At 44.8% G+C, this 20818-nt stretch overlaps 1 protein-coding gene across 7 annotated transcripts in view; it reads right to left on the bottom strand.

Annotated features, from left to right (window-relative positions):
• Positions 1 to 20559, bottom strand: part of LOC106604062 (putative inhibitor of apoptosis) — a 42063-nt gene extending 21504 nt beyond the window's left edge. For 4 of the 7 annotated variants that reach the window (XR_014392236.1, XR_014392237.1, XM_082974838.1 and 1 more), the window contains exons 1-7: positions 20404 to 20559; positions 15743 to 18410; positions 11661 to 11775; positions 8514 to 8679; positions 2902 to 3053; positions 2636 to 2810; positions 674 to 983 (exon numbers count right to left, since the gene is read on the bottom strand). Coding sequence is in view for 5 of the 7 variants with exons in the window: in XM_082974838.1 (XP_082830964.1) it covers positions 674 to 983; positions 2636 to 2810; positions 2902 to 3053; positions 8514 to 8679; positions 11661 to 11775; positions 15743 to 15836 (1012 nt within the window). In the remaining 2 variants the exon portion in view is untranslated. The other 3 variants (XM_082974839.1, XM_082974840.1, XM_082974841.1) reach the window with 3 other exon arrangements.
• Positions 20560 to 20818: the final 259 nt, after the last annotated feature.

Below are 20818 nucleotides of genomic sequence, written 5' to 3' on the forward strand. Positions count from 1 at the left end.
ATTATTATAAATATAAGAATATATATAATAAATATAATAACAATAATAATAATATATTAATAATAATAAATATAATAATTATAATAAATATAATAATAAAATAATAATAACAATAACAAACACAATAATAATAATAAATATACAAATAATAAAAATAAATATAATAATATATAATAATTTATATAATAAATATAATAATTATATATAATATTAATAATAATATATATAATAATAACAATAAATATAATAATAATAAATATAATAATAATAATATAATAATAATAATAAATATAATAAATATACTAATAATAAAAATACTAATAATAAATATACTAATAATAAAAATAAATATAATAATAATAATATATATAATAAATATAATAATTTATATAATACATATAATAATTATATAATAAATATAATAATTATATATAATATTAATAATAATAATAATAATAAATATAATAATAAATATAATAATTATATAATAAATAGAATAATTATATATAATAGTAATAATAATATATATAATAATAATAAATATAATAATAATAATATATATAATATATATAATAATAATAATAATAATAAATATAATAATATATAGAATAATAATACAAAATATAATAATATATAGAATAATAATAATAATATAATATATAAGTTCTCTTACCAACATAGTAGAATCCTGCCTTGGCCAGCTGGTCGGGGCGTACAGGGATACGTAAGGGCCAGTGGACGAAGGTCAGCAACCTATCCTCACGCTGCTGCATGGCTGGGTTAGACACGTTACTGAGACCTGGGGGGCCGGGGCCCGGGGGGGCTGGGGCTTCTGCCCCGGGGGGCTGAGAGGTGCCTGCTACCCCCCCCACCACCCCGGCTAGGGAGACGTTGTCGGCCCGGTCTCCTCTGACGAAGTGACAGTTGGGGTAATGTCTCTGGTGCTCCGATACGGCCCGGTCCCCTGGCTCCCAGTTACTGAGCTACAGGAACAGAGAGGAGACAGTAATCACCTGGCTCCCAGTTACTGAGCTACAGGAACAGAGCCATGCAGAACATCAATTCATCTAAAAATGAGGCTTTGTTTGCAGAGATTAACCTCTTCACTATAGGGGGCAGTATTTTCACGGCCGGATGAAAAACGTACCCAAATTTAACGGCCTACTACTCGGGCCCAGGAACTAGAATATGCATATTATTAGTAGATTTGAATAGAAAACACTCTGAAGTTTCTAAAACTGTTTGAATGGTGTCTGTGATTATAACAGAACTCATATGGCAGGCAAAAACCTGAGAAAAATCCAAACAGGAAGTTTGACCTCAGAACTTCATTTGAAATGACTATAGCCATCTATCTAAAATAGTGTCTGTGATGTCATATTGCACTTCCTAAAGCTTCCACTAGATGTCAACAGTCATTAGAACCTCGTTTGAGGCTTCTAGAATGCAATTTGATTGAATAATACCCGGAACGGTAAGTGGTCGTTGCCTTACCTCGCGCGCGCTCACGAAGGATTAGCCATTTTTCTTTTTCTTCTGTAATGAATCTACTATTGTCCAGTTGGAATATTATCGCAATTCTACGATTAAAACACCCTAAAGATTGGTTGTGAATATGGTTTGACATGTGACTACAAACGCTGAGGGAACTTTATAACATTTCGTCGACGGTGGAAAGATGCATTTTGGAATGGTGATCTGGACGCGCCATCAAAACGGATTTATTTTGCCATAAATTATGGACTTTATCGAACAAATGAACATTTCTTGTGGAAGTCGGAGACCTTCCGAGTGCATTCAGCCGAAGATCAGCAAAGGTAAGATAATATTTTTAACATATTTCAGCGTTTTGTGGATGCCGTGACTGGACGGCTAACTGAACAGCATGGTGCTCAGTACTCAGAATATTGAACAATGTGCTTTCTACGTAAAGTTATTTTGAAATCTGACACAGCGGGTGCATAAAAGAGTACTGTATCTATAATTCTTAAAATAATTGTTATGTATTTTGTCAACGTTTATGATGACTTTTTTTGTAAATTCACCGGAAATTTTGGGGTGAATACATTTTCTGAACATCACATGCTAATGTAAAATGGGTTTTATAGATATAAATATGAACTTGATGGAACAAAAAATGCATGTATTGTCTAACATAATGTCCTAGGAGTGTCGTCTGATGAAGATCGTCAAAGGTTAGTGCATAATTTTAGCTGGTTTTGTGCTTTTGGACGGCTAACCTTGCTTTGAAAATAGCAGTCCTTGCTAAGAAAATGGCTGTGTTGTTGTTTTTTGCTGTGGTTGTATCCTAACATAATCTAATGTTTTGCTTTCGCTGTAAAACCTTTTTGAAATCGGACAACGTGGTTGGATTCAGGAGAGGTTTATCTTTCAAACGGTGTAAAATAGTCGTATGTTTGAGAAAATTGAATTGCGGTATTTTAGTTGTTTTTGTATTTCGCGCCATGCGATCCCATTGGCTGTTGGCTAGGGGTTCCGCTGGTGGAACGGGGTTCCGCTAGAAGTTAACACAATATGAACAAAAACATGTATGATGTGTAACTATTTGTCATTTTTAACATATTGTTTATGGTTGCAAATGCCACCGCAATTCAAGGGGCGACCTGTATATTACCTGTCCTCCACAGGTGAAGCAGGCCACGCGGTCTCCCTGCCCCAGGTAATAGAAGCCAGCCTTAGCCAGCTCAGAGGGGGTGATGATGGACAGGGTCCAGGTGTGGAAGGAGTCCAGACGGTCCTGCTCTCTCCTCATGCTGGGGTTGTGACAGGTAGGGGGTCTCTGGTGGAACCTACAGAAATGTTCCAGCACAAATTTCAGGGTTAACAGCCAATAATAACGTAGAAACATCCAGCCAATAAGAGCCTCTCGTCTGTCCTTACATGTCCTCTACTCCTCTGGAGCTCAGCGGGCTGGAGGGGGGCGGGGCAGAGAACCCCATATTCAAATACCCAACAGGCTCCTCCCCGGGCACCGGGTTGGGGGCAGGATTAAGGGCGGAGACAGGGAGGGGGGCTGGGCCAGGGCCTGACACCTGGGGGAGAAAACACACGTTATTAAAAATTCAGACATCTTCATTTTCACAACCATCAACATCATCCCAATCATCACCACCATCACCACCACCACCATCACCACCATCAACATCATCCCCACCACCACCACCATCACCACCATCACCACCATCACCACCATCCCCACCACCACCACCAACATCATCCCCACCACCACCACCAACATCATCCCCACCACCACCACCATCACCACCAACATCATCCCCACCACCACCACCAACATCATCCCCACCACCACCACCAACATCATCCCCACCACCACCACCAACATCATCATCAACATCATCCCCACCACCACCACCAACATCATCCCCACCATCACCACCATCACCACCATCATCATCAACATCATCCCCACCACCACCACCAACATCATCCCCACCATCACCACCATCACCACCATCATCCCCACCATCACCACCAACATCATCCCCACCACCACCACCAACATCATCCCCACCATCACCACCATCACCACCATCATCCCCACCACCACCACCACCACCACCATCACCACCATCATCCCCACCATCACCACCATCCCCACCACCATCCCCACCACCACCACCATCCCAATCATCACCACCATCAAGGGTGCATCTCACAGCTAAGGCAAGGCGACGCAAGAACCAATGTTTGCGTGCCAATGTCATCGCCTGTGTCGTTGACTGACAGATTGTTAAAACATATGTGGTTAGATACTTAAAACCCCATCCAGGTGTTTTCAGGTGTCAGCAACGTCGAAGCTCTGGAACGTGGCTAATTACTACCACCACCGTCATCCCCCCACTGTCATCACCACCATCACCACTGTCATCGTCCCCACCGTCGTCATCATCACCACCGTCGTCATCACCCCCACCGTCATCACCCCCACCGTCGTCACCCCCACCGTCGTCACCCTCACCGTCGTCACCCCCACCGTCATCACCCCCACCGTCATCACCCCCACCGTCGTCACCCTCACCGTCGTCACCCTCACCGTCGTCACCCCCACCGTCGTCACCCCCACCGTCATCACCCCCACCGTCATCACCCCCACCGTCGTCGTCGTCACCCCCACCGTCATCACCCCCACCGTCGTCACCCCCACCGTCGTCACCCCCACCGTCGTCACCCCCACCGTCATCACCCCCACCGTCGTCGTCGTCACCCCCACCGTCATCACCCCCACCGTCGTCACCCCCACCGTCGTCACCCCCACCGTCATCACCCCCACCGTCGTCGTCGTCACCCCCACCGTCGTCACCCCCACCGTCATCACCCCCACCGTCGTCGTCGTCACCCCCACCGTCGTCACCCCCACCGTCGTCACCCCCACCATCATTGATCATAATCTGCTGCTGGACAAACTTGTGTCCAAATTTAGTGAAGGATCCCTAAATCTTTCTGAGATTATTACCGATCCCACAAGGTATGACTCCAAACACCCAGAAAAGGCTACTCTCCTTGATGTTATCCTCACAAATAATCCTGATAGGTATCAGTCTGGTGTTTTCTGTCATGACCTTAGTGATCACTGTTTTACATCCTGTGTTCATAATGGCTGCTCAGTGGAACGACCTGTCCTGATTTATCATAGACACTTGCTATTGATAAGCAAGCCTTCCTTCATGAACTAGCCTCTGTTAAATGGTATAGAATCAGCTTGATCCCCTCTGTTAAATGGTATAGAATCAGCTTGGTCCCCTCTGTTAAATGGTATAGAATCAGCTTGATCCCCTCTGTTAAATGGTATAGAATCAGCTTGGTCCCCTCTGTTAAATGGTATAGAATCAGCTTGGTCCCCTCTGTTAAATGGTATAGAATCAGCTTGGTCCCCTCTGTTAAATGGTATAGAATCAGCTTGATCCCCTCTGTTAAATGGTATAGAATCAGCTTGATCCCCTCTGTTAAATGGTATAGAATCAGCTTGGTCCCCTCTGTTAAATGGTATAGAATCAGCTTGATCCCCTCTGTTAAATGGTATAGAATCAGCTTGATCCCCTCTGTTAAATGGTATAGAATCAGCTTGATCCCCTCTGTTAAATGGTATAGAATCAGCTTGATCCCCTCTGTTAAATGGTATAGAATCAGCTTGATCCCCTCTGTTAAATGGTATAGAATCAGCTTGATCCCCTCTGTTAAATTGGTATAGAATCAGCTTGATCCCCTCTGTTAAATGGTATAGAATCAGCTTGATCCCCTCTGTTAAATGGTATAGAATCAGCTTGGTCCCCTCTGTTAAATGGTATAGAATCAGCTTGATCCCCTCTGTTAAATTGGTATAGAATCAGCTTGGTCCCCTCTGTTAAATGGTATAGAATCAGCTTGATCCCCTCTGTTAAATGGTATAGAATCAGCTTGATCCCCTCTGTTAAATGGTATAGAATCAGCTTGATCCCCTCTGTTAAATGGTATAGAATCAGCTTGGTCCCCTCTGTTAAATGGTATAGAATCAGCTTGGTCCCCTCTGTTAAATGGTATAGAATCAGCTTGGTCCCCTCTGTTAAATGGTATAGAATCAGCTTGAGTCCCCTCTGTTAAATGGTATAGAATCAGCTTGATCCCCTCTGTTAAATGGTATAGAATCAGCTTGATCCCCTCTGTTAAATGGTATAGAATCAGCTTGATCCCCTCTGTTAAATGGTATAGAATCAGCTTGATCCCCTCTGTTAAATGGTATAGAATCAGCTTGATCCCCTCTGTTAAATGGTATAGAATCAGCTTGATCCCCTCTGTTAAATGGTATAGAATCAGCTTGATCCCCTCTGTTAAATGGTATAGAATCAGCTTGATCCCCTCTGTTAAATGGTATAGAATCAGCTTGATCCCCTCTGTTAAATGGTATAGAATCAGCTTGATCCCCTCTGTTAAATGGTATAGAATCAGCTTGGTCCCCTCTGTTAAATGGTATAGAATCAGCTTGATCCCCTCTGTTAAATGGTATAGAATCAGCTTGGTCCCCTCTGTTAAATGGTATAGAATCAGCTTGATCCCCTCTGTTAAATGGTATAGAATCAGCTTGGTCCCCTCTGTTAAATGGTATAGAATCAGCTTGGTTGTCGAAGACGCTTGGACCTTCTTGTTTGATATTTCCAGTGGTATTGTGAATAAACACGCCCCCATGAAGAAAATGAGAATTAAAAACGGGTTCAGCCCCTGGTTCGACCATGATCTGGCAGAGTTACTCCACCTCACGAACTGCATTTGGCGAAAGGCTCGGCACACGCATACTCAGGCTGACTGGCTCTCGTTCAGGCAAATGAGAAATAAGTGGACTCAGGCTATCCGGAAGGCCAAAGTTAGTTACTTTAAGGAGCAGTTCTCTCTCTGTGGGTCTAACCCCAAGAAGTTCTGGAAAACAGTTAAAGACCTGGAGAATAAACCCTCCTCCTCACAGCTGCTCATGTCCCTTAATGTTGATGATGTGGTTGTTACTGACAAGAAGCACATGGCTGAGCTCTTTAATCACCACTTCATTAAGTCAGGATTCATATTTGACTCAGCCATGCCTCCTTGCCGTCCAACATTTCCTCATTAACCCTTCTAATGCGACTATCCCCGATGCTCCTCCCTCTTTTCCCCTGCCCCGATACAAAGTTTCTCCCTGCAGGCGGTCACTGAGTCCGAGGTGCTAAAGGAGCTCCTGAAACTTGACCCCCAAAAAACATCTGGGTCAGATGGTTTAGACCCTTTCTTCTTTAAGGTTTCTGCCTCTATCATCACCTATACTGCCTGTCACCGAGGGAGTACCCCAAGGCTCGATCCTAGGCCCCACGCTCTTCTCAATTTACATCAACACAGCTCAGACAGTAGGATGCGCTCTCATCCATTTATATGCAGATGATACAGTCTTATACTCAGCTGGCCCCTCCCTGGATTTTGTGATTTTGTGCTTTCTTAGTGTCCAACAAGCTTTCTCTACCCTTAACCTTGTTCTGAATACCTCCAAAACAAAGGTCATGTGGTTTGGTAAGAAGAATGCCCCTCTCCCCACAGGTGTGATTACTACCTCTGAGGGTAGCAAATCGTTTAGAAACGGAAAACTGTCAGTATAGTGATGCAGGTCTTTAGATGTTGCATTCCAAAACTTTATCTGCAATATTATATTCCGTTTAGTGCAACTCGAGCCGTTTCCCTGCTGCTACAGGTAACTGCCAAAATAAAGGAAATACCAGCCAAGCATCCTAATAGGGTGTTGGGGCCACCACGGGCCGCCAAAACAGCTTCAATGCGACTCGGCATAGATTCTACAAGTGCCTGGAGCTTCCTGTGTGTAACCACCCCATGCTTTCAATATACTTTGTATCCCTCATTTATTCATGGGTTTCCTTTATTGTGTCAGTTACCTGTAGAATGGACGGAGTGGTATCGCTGGACCGGTAACAAAATGGATTAACGTTGAGGAGGAAGTTCGGAATGACACCATTTCATGTGTTCAACATCTAAAAGACCCGCATCACTGTACTGACAGCTTTCCGTTTGTAAATGGACATTACTTGGTGTTTTCGGAACATCTTCATGTTGTTTTCAGGGCCCCCATACCACACAACAAGGATAAGGAAGTGATTTGCTGTTTGGGGGTAAGTTTCTCAAAAACATGTGAAATCACAACAACAACAAAAAAGGTGTCGGGACCCTTCTATCACATTCCATAAAAATTTGGTTGTAAAATAGAAAACTTCTCCTTTAAGGTTCCCCCATTAGCTGCTGCCAAGGCAAAACTTCTCCTTTAAGGTTCCCCCATTAGCTGCTGCCAAGGTAAAACTTCTCCTTTAAGGTTCCCCCATTAGCTGCTGCCAAGGCAAAACTTCTCCTTTAAGGTTCCCCCATTAGCTGCTGCCAAGGTAAAACTTCTCCTTTAAGGTTCCCCCATTAGCTGCTGCCAAGGCAAAACTTCTCCTTTAAGGTTCCCCCATTAGCTGCTGCCAAGGCAAAACTTCTCCTTTAAGGTTCCCCCATTAGCTGCTGCCAAGGCAAAACTTCTCCTTTAAGGTTCCCCCATTAGCTGCTGCCAAGGCAAAACTTCTCCTTTAATAAATACAAATCCCAATGATCACCATTATCATCATCATCATCAATACCATCAACATTATCAATATCACCATGATGGTTAAAAGGGTTGAGATTACAGGGTTGTGTAACAGTATGTGTTTCCGGGACTGTAATACTGATCCTATGAAGTAAGTGGGGGATGGTCCAGGTTGTGTTGAGGGTCAAAGTCCTTGAGATGTCCATTTTAGTTTGTTTGTTCATGAATTTGTATGTTTTATGTCTTTCTGTCATTAATTATTTTCCTATCGCAGTGCATTTTCTTGTACTTGAAACAAATCTGTAAAAATCATACAAAGAAATAAATCACTCTCACCACAACCACCACCATCAGTTTTTCCATCACCATCCCAACAGCGGTAGAATAAAGGGAAGTAGTATCTCACCGGTATGACAGGGGCGCTGCGTAGCGGAGAGAAGGCAGAGTGTGAGGAGGAGAGGAGGTTGGCTGTGGAGGGGAGAGTCTGGATGAAGGAGCAGGATGGGGACAGCTGTCTGTGTCTCTCTGTTGGACAGTCCCCTGTCTGCCAGCCGTCTGCCATCACATTACACCTGGAGAAGGAACAAATCCATTAAGTCCACGTTCTGTACATTACCGTGGAAATAACACACGACTATGCCTTGTCCTTTTGCAGAGTTCATTTTTACGTTAGGGTTAGGTCTATATTTATGGACCCAGTCGTTCTATATGTTCCAAAGCCATGCTCGCTGTTAACGTTCTTGTCCCTTGCTTGCTAGCTAGCCCAACTAGCTATGGCTAACACAGTCACGACCTCTGCAGCCAGACTAACAGCAAAGTAGCTACATTTCCGTTTGTTTAAGCTGCCCGATTTTGCCTGGCATAGCTAGAAAAGGTTGCCTTCTCGTCAGGACACTCGACACTGTTCATTACGAGGAGATCACATTGCATATCAAACACTATGCTAGAAGCTAGCTAAATAAACAAAAAATAAATATAAAACACAACATGATAAGTATTTAATGAGCAGAAATAAAAGATCCCAGAAATGTTCCATACAATAAAAAATATTATTTCTCAAATGTTGTACACAAATTTGTTTACATCCCTGTCAGTGAGCATTTCTCCTTTACCAATATAATCCATCCACCTGACATGACAGGTATGGCATATGAAGAATCTGATTAAACAGCATAATGTTGCATTAGTCTATGTGCAGGGGGGCTAGTCTGTTATATCTGGTGTAATTCTCCTATCTGGTGTCCTGTGTGAATTAAAGTATGTTCCCTCCCGGAGGACCTGAGCCCTAGGACCTTGCCTCAGGACTACCTGGCCTGATGACTCCTTGCTGTCCCCAGTCCACCTGGCCGTGCTGCTGCTCCAGTTTCAACTGTTCTGCCTACGGCTATGGAACACTGACCTGTTCACCGGACGTGCTACCTTGTCCTGTACCTGCTGTTTTCGACTCTCTCCCTCTACCGCACCTGCTGTCTCGACCTATGAATGCTCGGCTATGAAAAGCCAAATTACATTTACTCCTAAAAAGGTACTGACCTTAAGAGGACTGGCCAGCCCTCAGAGCCTGGTTCCTCTCTAGGTTTCTTCCTAGGTTCCTGCCTTTCTAGGGAGTTTTTCCTAGCCACCGTGCTTCTACACCTGCATTGCTTGCTGTTTGGGGTTTTAGGCTGGGTTTCTGTACAGCACTTTGTGACATCTGCTGATGTAACAAGGGCTTTAAAAATGCATTTGATTGATTGACGATCATTACACAGGCGCACCTTGTGCTGGGGACAAAAGGCCACTAAAATGTGCAGTTGTGTCACACAACACAATGCCACAGATGTCACAAGTTTTGAGGGAGTGTGCAGTTGGCATGCTTATTGCAGGAATGTCCACCAGAGCTGTTGCAAGATAATTTAATGTTCATTTGTCTACCATAAGCCGCCTCCAACGTCATTTTAGAGAATGACAGTACGTCCAACCGCCCTCAAAACAGCAGAACATGTGTAACCACGCCAACCCAAGACCGACACATCCGGTTTCTTCACCTACGGGATCGTCTGAGACCAGCCCCCCGGACAGCTGATGAAACTGTGGGATCGTCTGAGACCAGCCCCCCGGACAGCTGATGAAACTGTGGGATCGTCTGAGACCAGCCACCAGGACAGCTGATGAAACTGGGTTCATCTGAGACCAGCCATCCAGACAGCTGATGAAACTGGGTTCATCTGAGACCAGCCAGCCGGGACAGCTGATGAAACTGGGTTCATCTGAGACCAGCCAGCCGGGACAGCTGATGAAACTGGGTTCATCTGAGACCAGCCAGCCGGGACAGCTGATGAAACTGGGTTCATCTGAGACCAGCCAGCCGGGACAGCTGATGAAACTGGGTTCATCTGAGACCAGCCAGCCGGGACAGCTGATGAGACTGGGTTCATCTGAGACCATCCACCAGGACAGCTGATGAAACTGGGCGTAGCGGCACAACCAAAGAATTTCGGCACAAACTGTCAGAAACGTCTCAGGGAAGCTCATCTGCTCGCTGTCCTTCAACGTCGTAACCGAATTCAGTGGGCAAATGCTCACCATTGATGGCCACTGGCACGCTGGAGAAGCACTTCACAGATTAACCCGGTTTCATCAGACGGCGTGTGCGGGCAGATGGCAGACGGCGTGTACGGGCAGACGGCTTGTACGGGCAGATGGCAGACGGCGTGTACGGGCAGATGGCAGACGGCGTGTACGGGCAGATGGCAGACGGCGTGTACGGGCAGATGGCAGACGGCGTGTACGGGCAGACGGCGTGTACGGGCAGATGGCGTGTACGGGCAGATGGCAGACGGCGTGTACGGGCAGACGGCGTGTATGGGCAGATGGCAGACGGCGTGTACGGGCAGATGGCAGACGGCGTGCCAGATGGCAGACGGCGTGTACGGGCAGATGGCAGACGGCGTGTACGGGCAGACGGCGTGTACGGGCAGACGGCGTGTACGGGCAGACGGCGTGTACGGGCAGACGGCGTGTACGGGCAGACGGCGTGTACGGGCAGACGGCGTGTACGGGCAGACGGTGTGTACGGGCAGATGGCAGACGGCGTGTACGGGCAGACGGCGTGTACGGGCAGATGGCGTGTACGGGCAGATGGCAGATGGCGTGTACGGGCAGACGGCGTGTGCGGCTTGCTGATATATTTATTATGGATCCCCATTAGTTCCTGCCGAGACCTTTTGCCTCATCCCTCTCAAACATACCATTTTTAATTTCCTCATCAATCCACGGGGATCAACAGTTTTTACAGTCATTTTCAGTGCATGCTTATTAGTAACACCAGTATAGAACCATCACCTACCTGCACCCTGTCTCCCAACACCAGTATAGAACCATCACCTACCTGAAACACTGCACCCTGTCTCCCAACACCAGTATAGAACCATCACCTACCTGAAACACTGCACCCTGTCTCCCACACCAGTATAGAACCATCACCTACCTGCACCCTGTCTCCCACACCCAGTATAGAACCATCACCTACCTGCACCCTGTCTCCCAACACCAGTATAGAACCATCACCTACCTGAAACACTGCACCCTGTCTCCCACACCAGTATAGAACCATCCTGCCCTGGCCAGGCTGCGCTCCGTTACCCCCAACGATGGAAACCGAGCGAAGGTGGAGATACGGAACAGTTCTGAGGGGAAAATAAAAATAACTTTAAAATGGTTATTAATAATCAACAACATTATCTCTATTGCACTTTCTAACAATACATTTTTCTTTATTTTTACTATTTTCTACATTGTAGAATAGTGAAGACATCAAAACTATGAAATAACACATGGAATCATGTAGTAACCAAAAAAAGTGTTAAACAAATCAAAATATATTTTAGATTTTAGATTCTTTGAAGTAGCCACCCTTTTGCCTTGATGACAGGTTTGCAAACTCTTGACATTGTCAACCAGCTTCACCTGGAATGCTTTTCCAACAGTCTTGAAGGAGTTCCCACATATGCTGAGCACTTGTTGGCTGCTTTTCCTTCACTCTGCGGTCCAACTCATCCCAAATTATATCAATTGGGTTGAGGTCAGGTGATTTTGGAGGCCAGGTCATCTGATGCAGCACTCCATCACTCTCCTTCTTGGTTAAATAGCCCTTACACAGCCTGGAGATGTGTTGGGTGATTGTCCTGTTAAAACAAATGATAGTCCCACTAAGTCCAAACCAGATGGGATGGCGTATCGCTGCAGAATGCTGTGGTAGCCATGTTGGTTAAGTGTGCCTTGAATTCTAAAATAAATCACAGACAGTGTCACCAGCAAAGCACCCCCACACCTCCTCCTCCATGCTTCACAGTGGGAACCACAGACGTAGAGATCATCTTTTCACCTACTCTGCGTCTCACAAAAGACACAGCGATTGGAACCAATCAAGTTTCTTCTTCTTACTGGTGTACTTTAGTAGTGGTTTCTTTGCAGCATTTCGACCATGAAGGCCTGAGGTGCAGTTAACTGTAATGAACTTATCCTCTGCAGCAGAGGTAACTCTGGGTCTTCCTTTCCTGTGGCGGTCCTCATGAGACTGGTAACTCTAATGAACTTATCCTCTGCTGCAGAGGTAACTCTGGGTCTTCCTTTCCTGTGGCGGTCCTCATGAGAGCCAGTTTCATCATAGCACTTGATAGTTTTTGGAACTTCACTTGAAGAAACTTTCAAAGTTCTTGACATTTTGCATATTGACTGACCTTCATGTGTTAAAGTAATGATGGACTGTTGTTTCTCGTTGCTTATTTGAGCTGTTCTTGCCATAATATGGACTTGGTCTTTTACCAAGTAGGGCTATCTTCTGTATACCACCCCTACCTTGTCACAACACATCTGATTGGCTGAAGAAGGAACGACATTCCCCAAATTAACTTTTAACAAGGCACACTTGTTAATTGAAATGCATTCCAGGTGACTACCTCATGAAGCTGGTTGAGAGAATGCCAAGAGTGTGAAAAGTTGTCATCAAGGCAAAGGGGTGACTACTTTGAAGAATCTAAAATATATATATTTATATTTTTTAAAGTCAAGGGATTGGAATACTTTCCGAATGCACTGTATTGTGCAGGTGTAAAGTGTGTATATATAACGTGTATCAGGTGTAAAGTGTGTATATATATATAACGTGTATCAGGTGTAAAGTGTGTATATATATATATATAACGTGTATCAGGTGTAAAGTGTGTATATATAATGTGTATCAGGTGTAAAGTGTGTATATATATATATATAACGTGTATCAGGTGTAAAGTGTGTATATATATATATAACGTGTATCAGGTGTAAAGTGTGTATATATATATATATATATATATAACGTGTATCAGGTGTAAAGTGTGTATATATAACGTGTATCAGGTGTAAAGTGTGTATATATAACGTGTATCAGGTGTAAAGTGTGTATATATAACGTGTATCAGGTGTAAAGTGTGTATATATATGTATAACGTGTATCAGGTGTAAAGTGTGTATATGTATATATATAACGTGTATCAGGTGTAAAGTGTGTATATATAACGTGTATCAGGTGTAAAGTGTGTATATATAACGTGTATCAGGTATAAAGTGTGTATATACACTGTTCAAAAAAATAAAGGGAACACTTAAACAACACATCCTAGATCTGAATGAAAGAAATCATCTTATTAAATACTTTTTTCTTCACATAGTTGAATGTGCTGACAACAAAATCACACAAAAATAATCCATGGAAATCCAATTTATCAACCCATGGAGGTCTGGATTTGGAGTCACACTCAAAATTAAAGTGGAAAACCACACTACAGGCTGATCCAACTTTGGTGTAATGTCCTTAAAACAAGTCAAAATGAGGCTCAGTAGTGTGTGTGGCCTCCACGTGCCTGTATGACCTCCCTACAATGCCTGGGCTTGCTCCTGATGAGGTGGCGGATGGTCTCCTGAGGGATCTCCTCCCAGACCTGGACTAAAGCATCTGCCAACTCCTGGACAGTCTGTGGTGCAACGTGGCGTTGGTGGATGGAGCGAGACATGATGTCCCAGATGTGCTCAATTGGATTCAGGTCTGGGGAACGGGCGGGCCAGTCCATAGCATCAATGCCTTCCTCTTGCAGGAACTGCTGACACACTCCAGCCACATGAGGTCTAGCATTGTCTTGCATTAGGAGGAACCCAGGGCCAACCGCACCAGCATATGGTCTCACAAGGGGTCTGAGGATCTCATCTCGGTACCTAATGGCAGTCAGGCTACCTCTGGCGAGCACATGGAGGGCTGTGCGGCCCCCCAAAGAAATGCCACCCCACACCATGACTGACCCACCGCCAAACCGGTCATGCTGGAGGATGTTGCAGGCAGAAGAACGTTCTCCACGGCATCTCCAGACTCTGTCACGTCTGTCACGTGCTCAGTGTGAACCTGCTTTCATCTGTGAAGAGCACAGGGCGCCAGTGGCGAATTTGCCAATCTTGGTGTTCTCTGGCAAATGCCAAATGTCCTGCACGGTGTTGGGCTGTAAGCACAACCCCCACCTGTGGACGTCGAGCCCTCATACCACCCTCATGGAGTCTGTTTCTGACCGTTTGAGCAGACACATGCACATTTGTGGCCTGCTGGAGGTCATTTTGCAGGGCTCTGGCAGTGCTTCTCCTGCTCCTCCTTGCACAAAGGCGGAGGTAGCGGTCCTGCTGCTGGGTTGTTGCCCTCCTACGGCCTCTTCCACGTCTCCTGATGTACTGGCCTGTCTCCTGGTAGCGCCTCCATGCTCTGGACACTACGCTGACAGACACAGCAAACCTTCTAGCCACAGCTCGCATTGATGTGCCATCCTTGATGAGCTGCACTACCTGAGCCACTTGTGTGGGTTGTAGACTCCGTCTCATGCTACCACTAGAGTGAAAGCACCGCCAGCATTCAAAAGTGACCAAAACATCAGCCAGGAAGCATAGGAACTGAGAAGTGGTCTGTGGTCACGCACCTGCAGAACCACTCCTTTATTGGGGCTGTCTTGCTAATTGCCTATAATTTCCACCTGTTGTCTATTCCATTTGCACAACAGCATGTGACATGTATTGTCAATCAGTGTTGCTTCCTAAGTGGACAGTTTGATTTCACAGAAGTGTGATTGACTTGGAGTTACATTGTGTTGTTTAAGTGTTCCCTTTATTTTTTTGAGCAGTGTATATAACGTGTATCAGGTGTAAAGTGTGTATACAACGTGTATCAGGTGTAAAGTGTGTGTATTTACACTGACTATAGCAAACATAAAGGACACCTTCCTAATATTAATGAATAATATTGAGTTGCACCCCCTTTGGCCCTCAGAACAGCCTCGATTTGTCAGGCCATGGAGTCTACAAGGTGTCGAAAGCGTTCCACAGGGGAACATTCTTGGTACACGCGGGAAAACTGTTGAGCGTGAAAAACCCAGCAGCCTGGCACCTACTACCAAACCCCGTTCAAAGACAATTAAATCCTGTGTCTTGCCCCTTCGTCCTCTGAATGGCACACACACACCATCCATGTCTCTACTGTCTCCAAGCTTAAACATCCTTCTTTAACCTGTCTTAAGGTGGACCTGAGGAGTTGCCATACTGCAGAATGTGTGTGTGTGTGCGTGCGTGCGTGCGTGCGTGTACCTGAAGAATTGTCGTACTGCAGGTTAACTGGGGCTCCGTTCCGACAGAGCCCCATGAGGAACGGGCTGTTCTGGAGCTGAACCAGGGTGTCCATTTACAGATCGGTTAGACAGGCTAGATATACACTGGTTAGACAGGCTAGATATACGGGTTAGAGAGTCTAGATATACGGGTTATAGAGGCTAGATATACGGGTTATACAGGCTAGATATACGGGTTAGAGAGGCTAGATATACGGGTTATAGAGGCTAGATATACACTGGTTAGACAGGCTAGATATACGGGTTAGAGAGTCTAGATATACGGGTTATAGAGGCTAGATATACGGGTTAGAGAGGCTAGATATACGGGTTATAGAGGCTAGATATACGGGTTATACAGGCTAGATATACGGGTTAGAGAGGCTACATATACGGGTTAGAGAGTCTAGATATACAGATTCCAGAGTCTAGATATACAGATTCCAGTCTAGATATACAGATTCCAGAGTCTAGATATAGCCTCTAGATCGAGTTTTTAGATTAAGTTCTAGATTGTTAATATAGTTTCAGAGTTTGTAGAATTAGAGAAAAGGAAGGACGATTCTCCTCAGGGAGAGAGGGATGAGTAACCCAGGGCAGGGGGAACACACACACACACACTCACACACATACTCACACACATTCTCTCACACACACACACACACTCACATACATACTCACACACACACACACACGAGCTGAAAGTAGTGATTTGCCTAATGTGTCCCAACAGCCTGTAAATGAAAGGCTTTTCTGCGAGGATAGAAAGCTGCAGAGAAACAGAACAGCATTGGATGGTGCTGTCTGTCTGTCTGTCTGTCTGTCTGTCTGTCTGTCTGTGATAGAAGAACAAACGCCGTTTAGCAAACGCTTTTATCCGAAGAGACTTACAGTTATGCATGCATACATTTTATATACGGGTGGACCCGGGAATCGAACCCACTATCGTTGCAAGCACCATGCTCATCTAACGGAGCTATAAAGGACCGTCTGTCTGATACCACCAGAGTAGGCCACACCCCTCTGTCCCCTCCTGATGACTCCACAACGATTCACCTCTTCCCTGTACCCTGGTCTCTCCCCCTGGTCTCACCCCTGGTCTTCACCGTCTCTCCCCTGGTCTCACCCCTGGTCTCACCCCTGGTGTCACCCCTGGTCTTCACCGTCTCTCCCCTGGTCTCACCCCTGGTCTCACCCCTGGTCTCACCCCTGGTCTTCATCGTCTCACCCCTGGTCTCTCCCCTGGTCTCACCGTCTCACCCCTGGTCTCACCGTCTCTCCCCTGGTCTCTCCCCTGGTCTCACCCCTGGTCTCACCGTCTCACCCCTGGTCTCACCCCTGGTCTCACCCCTGGTCTCACCCCTGGTCTCACCCCTGGTCTTCACCGTCTCTCCCCTGGTCTCACCCCTGGTCTCACCGTCTCTCCCCTGGTCTCACCGTCTCTCCCCTGGTCTCTCCCCTGGTCTCTCCCCTGGTCTCACCCCTGGTCTCACCCCTGGTCTCACCCCTGGTCTCTCCCCTGGTCTCACCCCTGGTCTTCATCGTCTCTCCCATGTTGCCTGGTCTCCCTTACACACCTCTGTCCCCTGGTCTCTCCGTCTCCCTTATACCCTGACTACACCGCTCGCGTTGCGTGCGCGAGCATTGCAAAATAAATGTAGGAATCTGTTATTCAATTATTGCACCCACACTGCTCGCGATCGTCTGCGTTGCCAAGGGTTAAAATAGAAGTCAGTTCTATTTCTGATGCAGATCGCGCTGCAAGTCCTGCCTCTCCCATCTCCTCATTGGTTTATAGAAGCAGGTACCCACGTGCCATCTCCTCATTGGTTATACCCACGTGGGTGATTGAAAGACGAACTTTGTTGCCGGTCGTCGTGGTAACACTATGATGTTTAGATGCCGATCACCATATAAGTTCAAAGATGAAAATGCCTGGAAGGAGGAGAGATGACTAGAAACGATTTGGTTGACCGTTACTGTGTGGATTAATTGGCGGAGTAGAGGACCTTGTGCATTTCAGGTAAAATAACAACTCAATGTTTATATCCCTGGACAAATTAGCTAGCAACAGCAAGCTAGCTAAATAGGACAAATTAGCTAGCAAGTGCAAGCTAACTATCATTGAATGTTTAATGCTTTTCGACCTGTCCCCAAATTAATGTCATTGGTTCAGAGTTTGTTTTGATATTTTAACCTGCGTGTCATGATCGCGTTTGGTGTGGGGGGACAAAATACATTTATGCACGATGGGGCACGATGGTGCACGATGGTGCATGATGGTGCACGCGTGTAGCCGGTTTGGGTTCTGTGTTACACATCTCTGTCCCCTGGTCTCTCCCCTGGCCTCCCTGTCTCCAACTGACACCACTCTGAACACATGGCTGTGTGCAATGGTGCTGAGAAATGGAGTTTGGTGTTAATGCAAAACAGGATGAATATGAACAAAAACGCACGCTCATTCACACGCACACACACACACCCCCCCCCCCTGGGTATGGCGGGTCAGCCCTCTCCCCCTGATTGGAACATCCCTCCTGGGGGACTTTAGGTCTCCATGACAGCAGAGATTAACCAGGTATAAGGAAATAAAGATGTCTGTCTGGGGGAAATAAAAGATCGTTCTCCTTCACGAACGCCGATGACACCTGTAGGAGAGAGAGAGAAAAGTCACATAAAAAAAAGGGGCAATCTGCAGTTTCTACATCCATTTCTAGACTTTTACATGAATGATACATACTCATTGATTCATCATTTATAGATGCCTCATGAACTTAGTTCAACTCTCATACTTCATCAGAACCCAAAATATAAAACTCTTTTTTTTTTTTTGTACACAAAAACATGGTTATCATAAACTAGGTTTCCAATCGGTGACGGTTCTTCAAGCGGATATTATAAAAAGCTTTGCGTGATTACATAGTGCACACCAAATGTACTTTTGCTTAAATCCTGATAGCTTTGAAATCATGGCTGTCAAAGACTGTGTGACATCATCACATTATGGTATTCCAGTGAAAGAAGAACTTAAATATTACTGGGATAGGATAAAGTAATCCTTCTAACCCCCCCAAGTTCTCTCACGTCACCCCGCTCCCCCGCTTCCTTCCGGAGACACCTGAAACCCCACCTCTTTAAGGAACACCTGGGATAGGATAAAGTAATCCTTCTAACCCCCCCCAAAAAAAGATATAGATGTACTATTGTAAAGTGGTTGTTCCACTGGATATCTTAAGGTGAATGCACCAATTTGTAAGTCGCTCTGGATAAGAGCGTCTGCTAAATGACGTAAACTAAGGATCAGAAGTCTAGAGGCTTCCTACATTTTAACCCTCATGTTAAAACAACCCAGAAGAAGCTATATCAACAGCTACAGAGGGACTTCTCTTTATAAGAGTCCTAATAACCCAGGCTGAGAGTATCTCTAGACTAACACATGGTGCTCCATCTTTATATCTTGACGGTGAAGTAAGCAAGGAGATAGACCAGATGCTTTTCAACTTCCTGTGGAGAAACTGGACCCATTACAGTATGAAAACTGTTGCAATGAACACTTATGAGTATGTGCTGCTTGGATTCTTTACTTAGGATAGAAATAAGTTGAAACAATTTTATGTAATTGATTTCATTATTCTTTTGCCCAAATTTCATTTTCACAAATATAAATTTACAAACAAAAACACCACCTTTTTATTACTTTGCAAAAAGAAATTGAACTATATTTTAAGACAATGAAATACTCTGGCAACAAAAAAAAGCTGTTAAAATTATAAACGTGTGTATGCCCCTTAAGGTCCTTGTGCAATGTGATACTTTACCCCCTAGCACAAATGTCCACACACACACACACACACATATATGTAACCCATGTTAAAAAATAAATAACACTTCCTGATTTTGAATAGGAGGAAATGAATCAGTCCTAAACAAGGACACGTGCACAGCGGAATGTTAAATGATGATTTATCTAGTTTTAGCTCCGTTGGTAAGTCGCCACCATGTACAGTATCATGTAGAGTATCATAGTATCATGTAGAGTATCATAGTATCATGTACAGTATTGTAACGACCCTGGGTTTGTAAGCGCGGAAATCGACTCTGCCGCTTGAGCAGGCTTTAGGGGCACAGTCGATAGCGCGCTGGACTTCAGGCTTGAAGGTCGAGGGTTCGAGACCTGCTCCCTGCTGCTGTTTCATTACAGTATCATAGTATAATGTAGAATATCAGAGTATCAGTATCATATATAGTTGTATGATGTAGAGTATCATAGTTTAATGTAGAGTCTGAAATGGCAGCTAGTTACAGTGACCTAACGTTATCCAGCCTCAAAATGGCGCAAGTCAGGAAAAACAGAAGTATGCCCATATTGCGTTATGCAACGATGTTATTTACGTGAATAAATTCCTGAGCTGCTGGAATCAGACCTTTTAAAAGTGGTGAATTTTATTTTTTAAATTGTCTGAGACGGTGACACATTTAATAAAAGTAATGTTGCTGGTTAGACGGTGTAATGTGTCGTCAACTAGTAAACATTACAACCCGACAGAGGTCAGAAAGACAAGGAGAACACTACCGTTACCGGAATACGGTAAGATAGAACCGTAAAGCCCCTGTTCTACCGGGCTACAGCCAGAGACTCACCGTTAGAGACGTCTGCTCGGTAGAAATCCCCTACTGTCTGTCTGTCTGCTGTACCGGGGCGTTTTCATTCCGCCTTTTACATGGAAACACAGTCAGGATACCAAACAGGGATCTTCCTGGTTTTCTGTCCAATAGAAACTCTCGTTTTTCTCCGTTTCCGTAACTAATACACCGCAGCCGCCACTTCCGGTCGGGTAGATCTGAGGACGTTTATACGTAAAAAACTGAAGCTAGTTTAGACATTCCGCTGTGTTTTGTTATCTATGATGAAGGAATCATCAATGTGAGAAGGTATTCATTCCATCCGATGTCACAGGCCGTTTCATACCAGCATTAAAAAGATATAATCAACTCTGGGATCCATGGAAAATAAATCACCTTCCACGTTGTTATTTCCCATATAACCCAAACCCAT

This window comes from Salmo salar, chromosome 04 (assembly GCF_965601325.2).
Source record: "Salmo salar chromosome 04, fSalSal1, whole genome shotgun sequence".
Taxonomy (NCBI): Eukaryota; Metazoa; Chordata; class Actinopteri; order Salmoniformes; family Salmonidae; genus Salmo; species Salmo salar.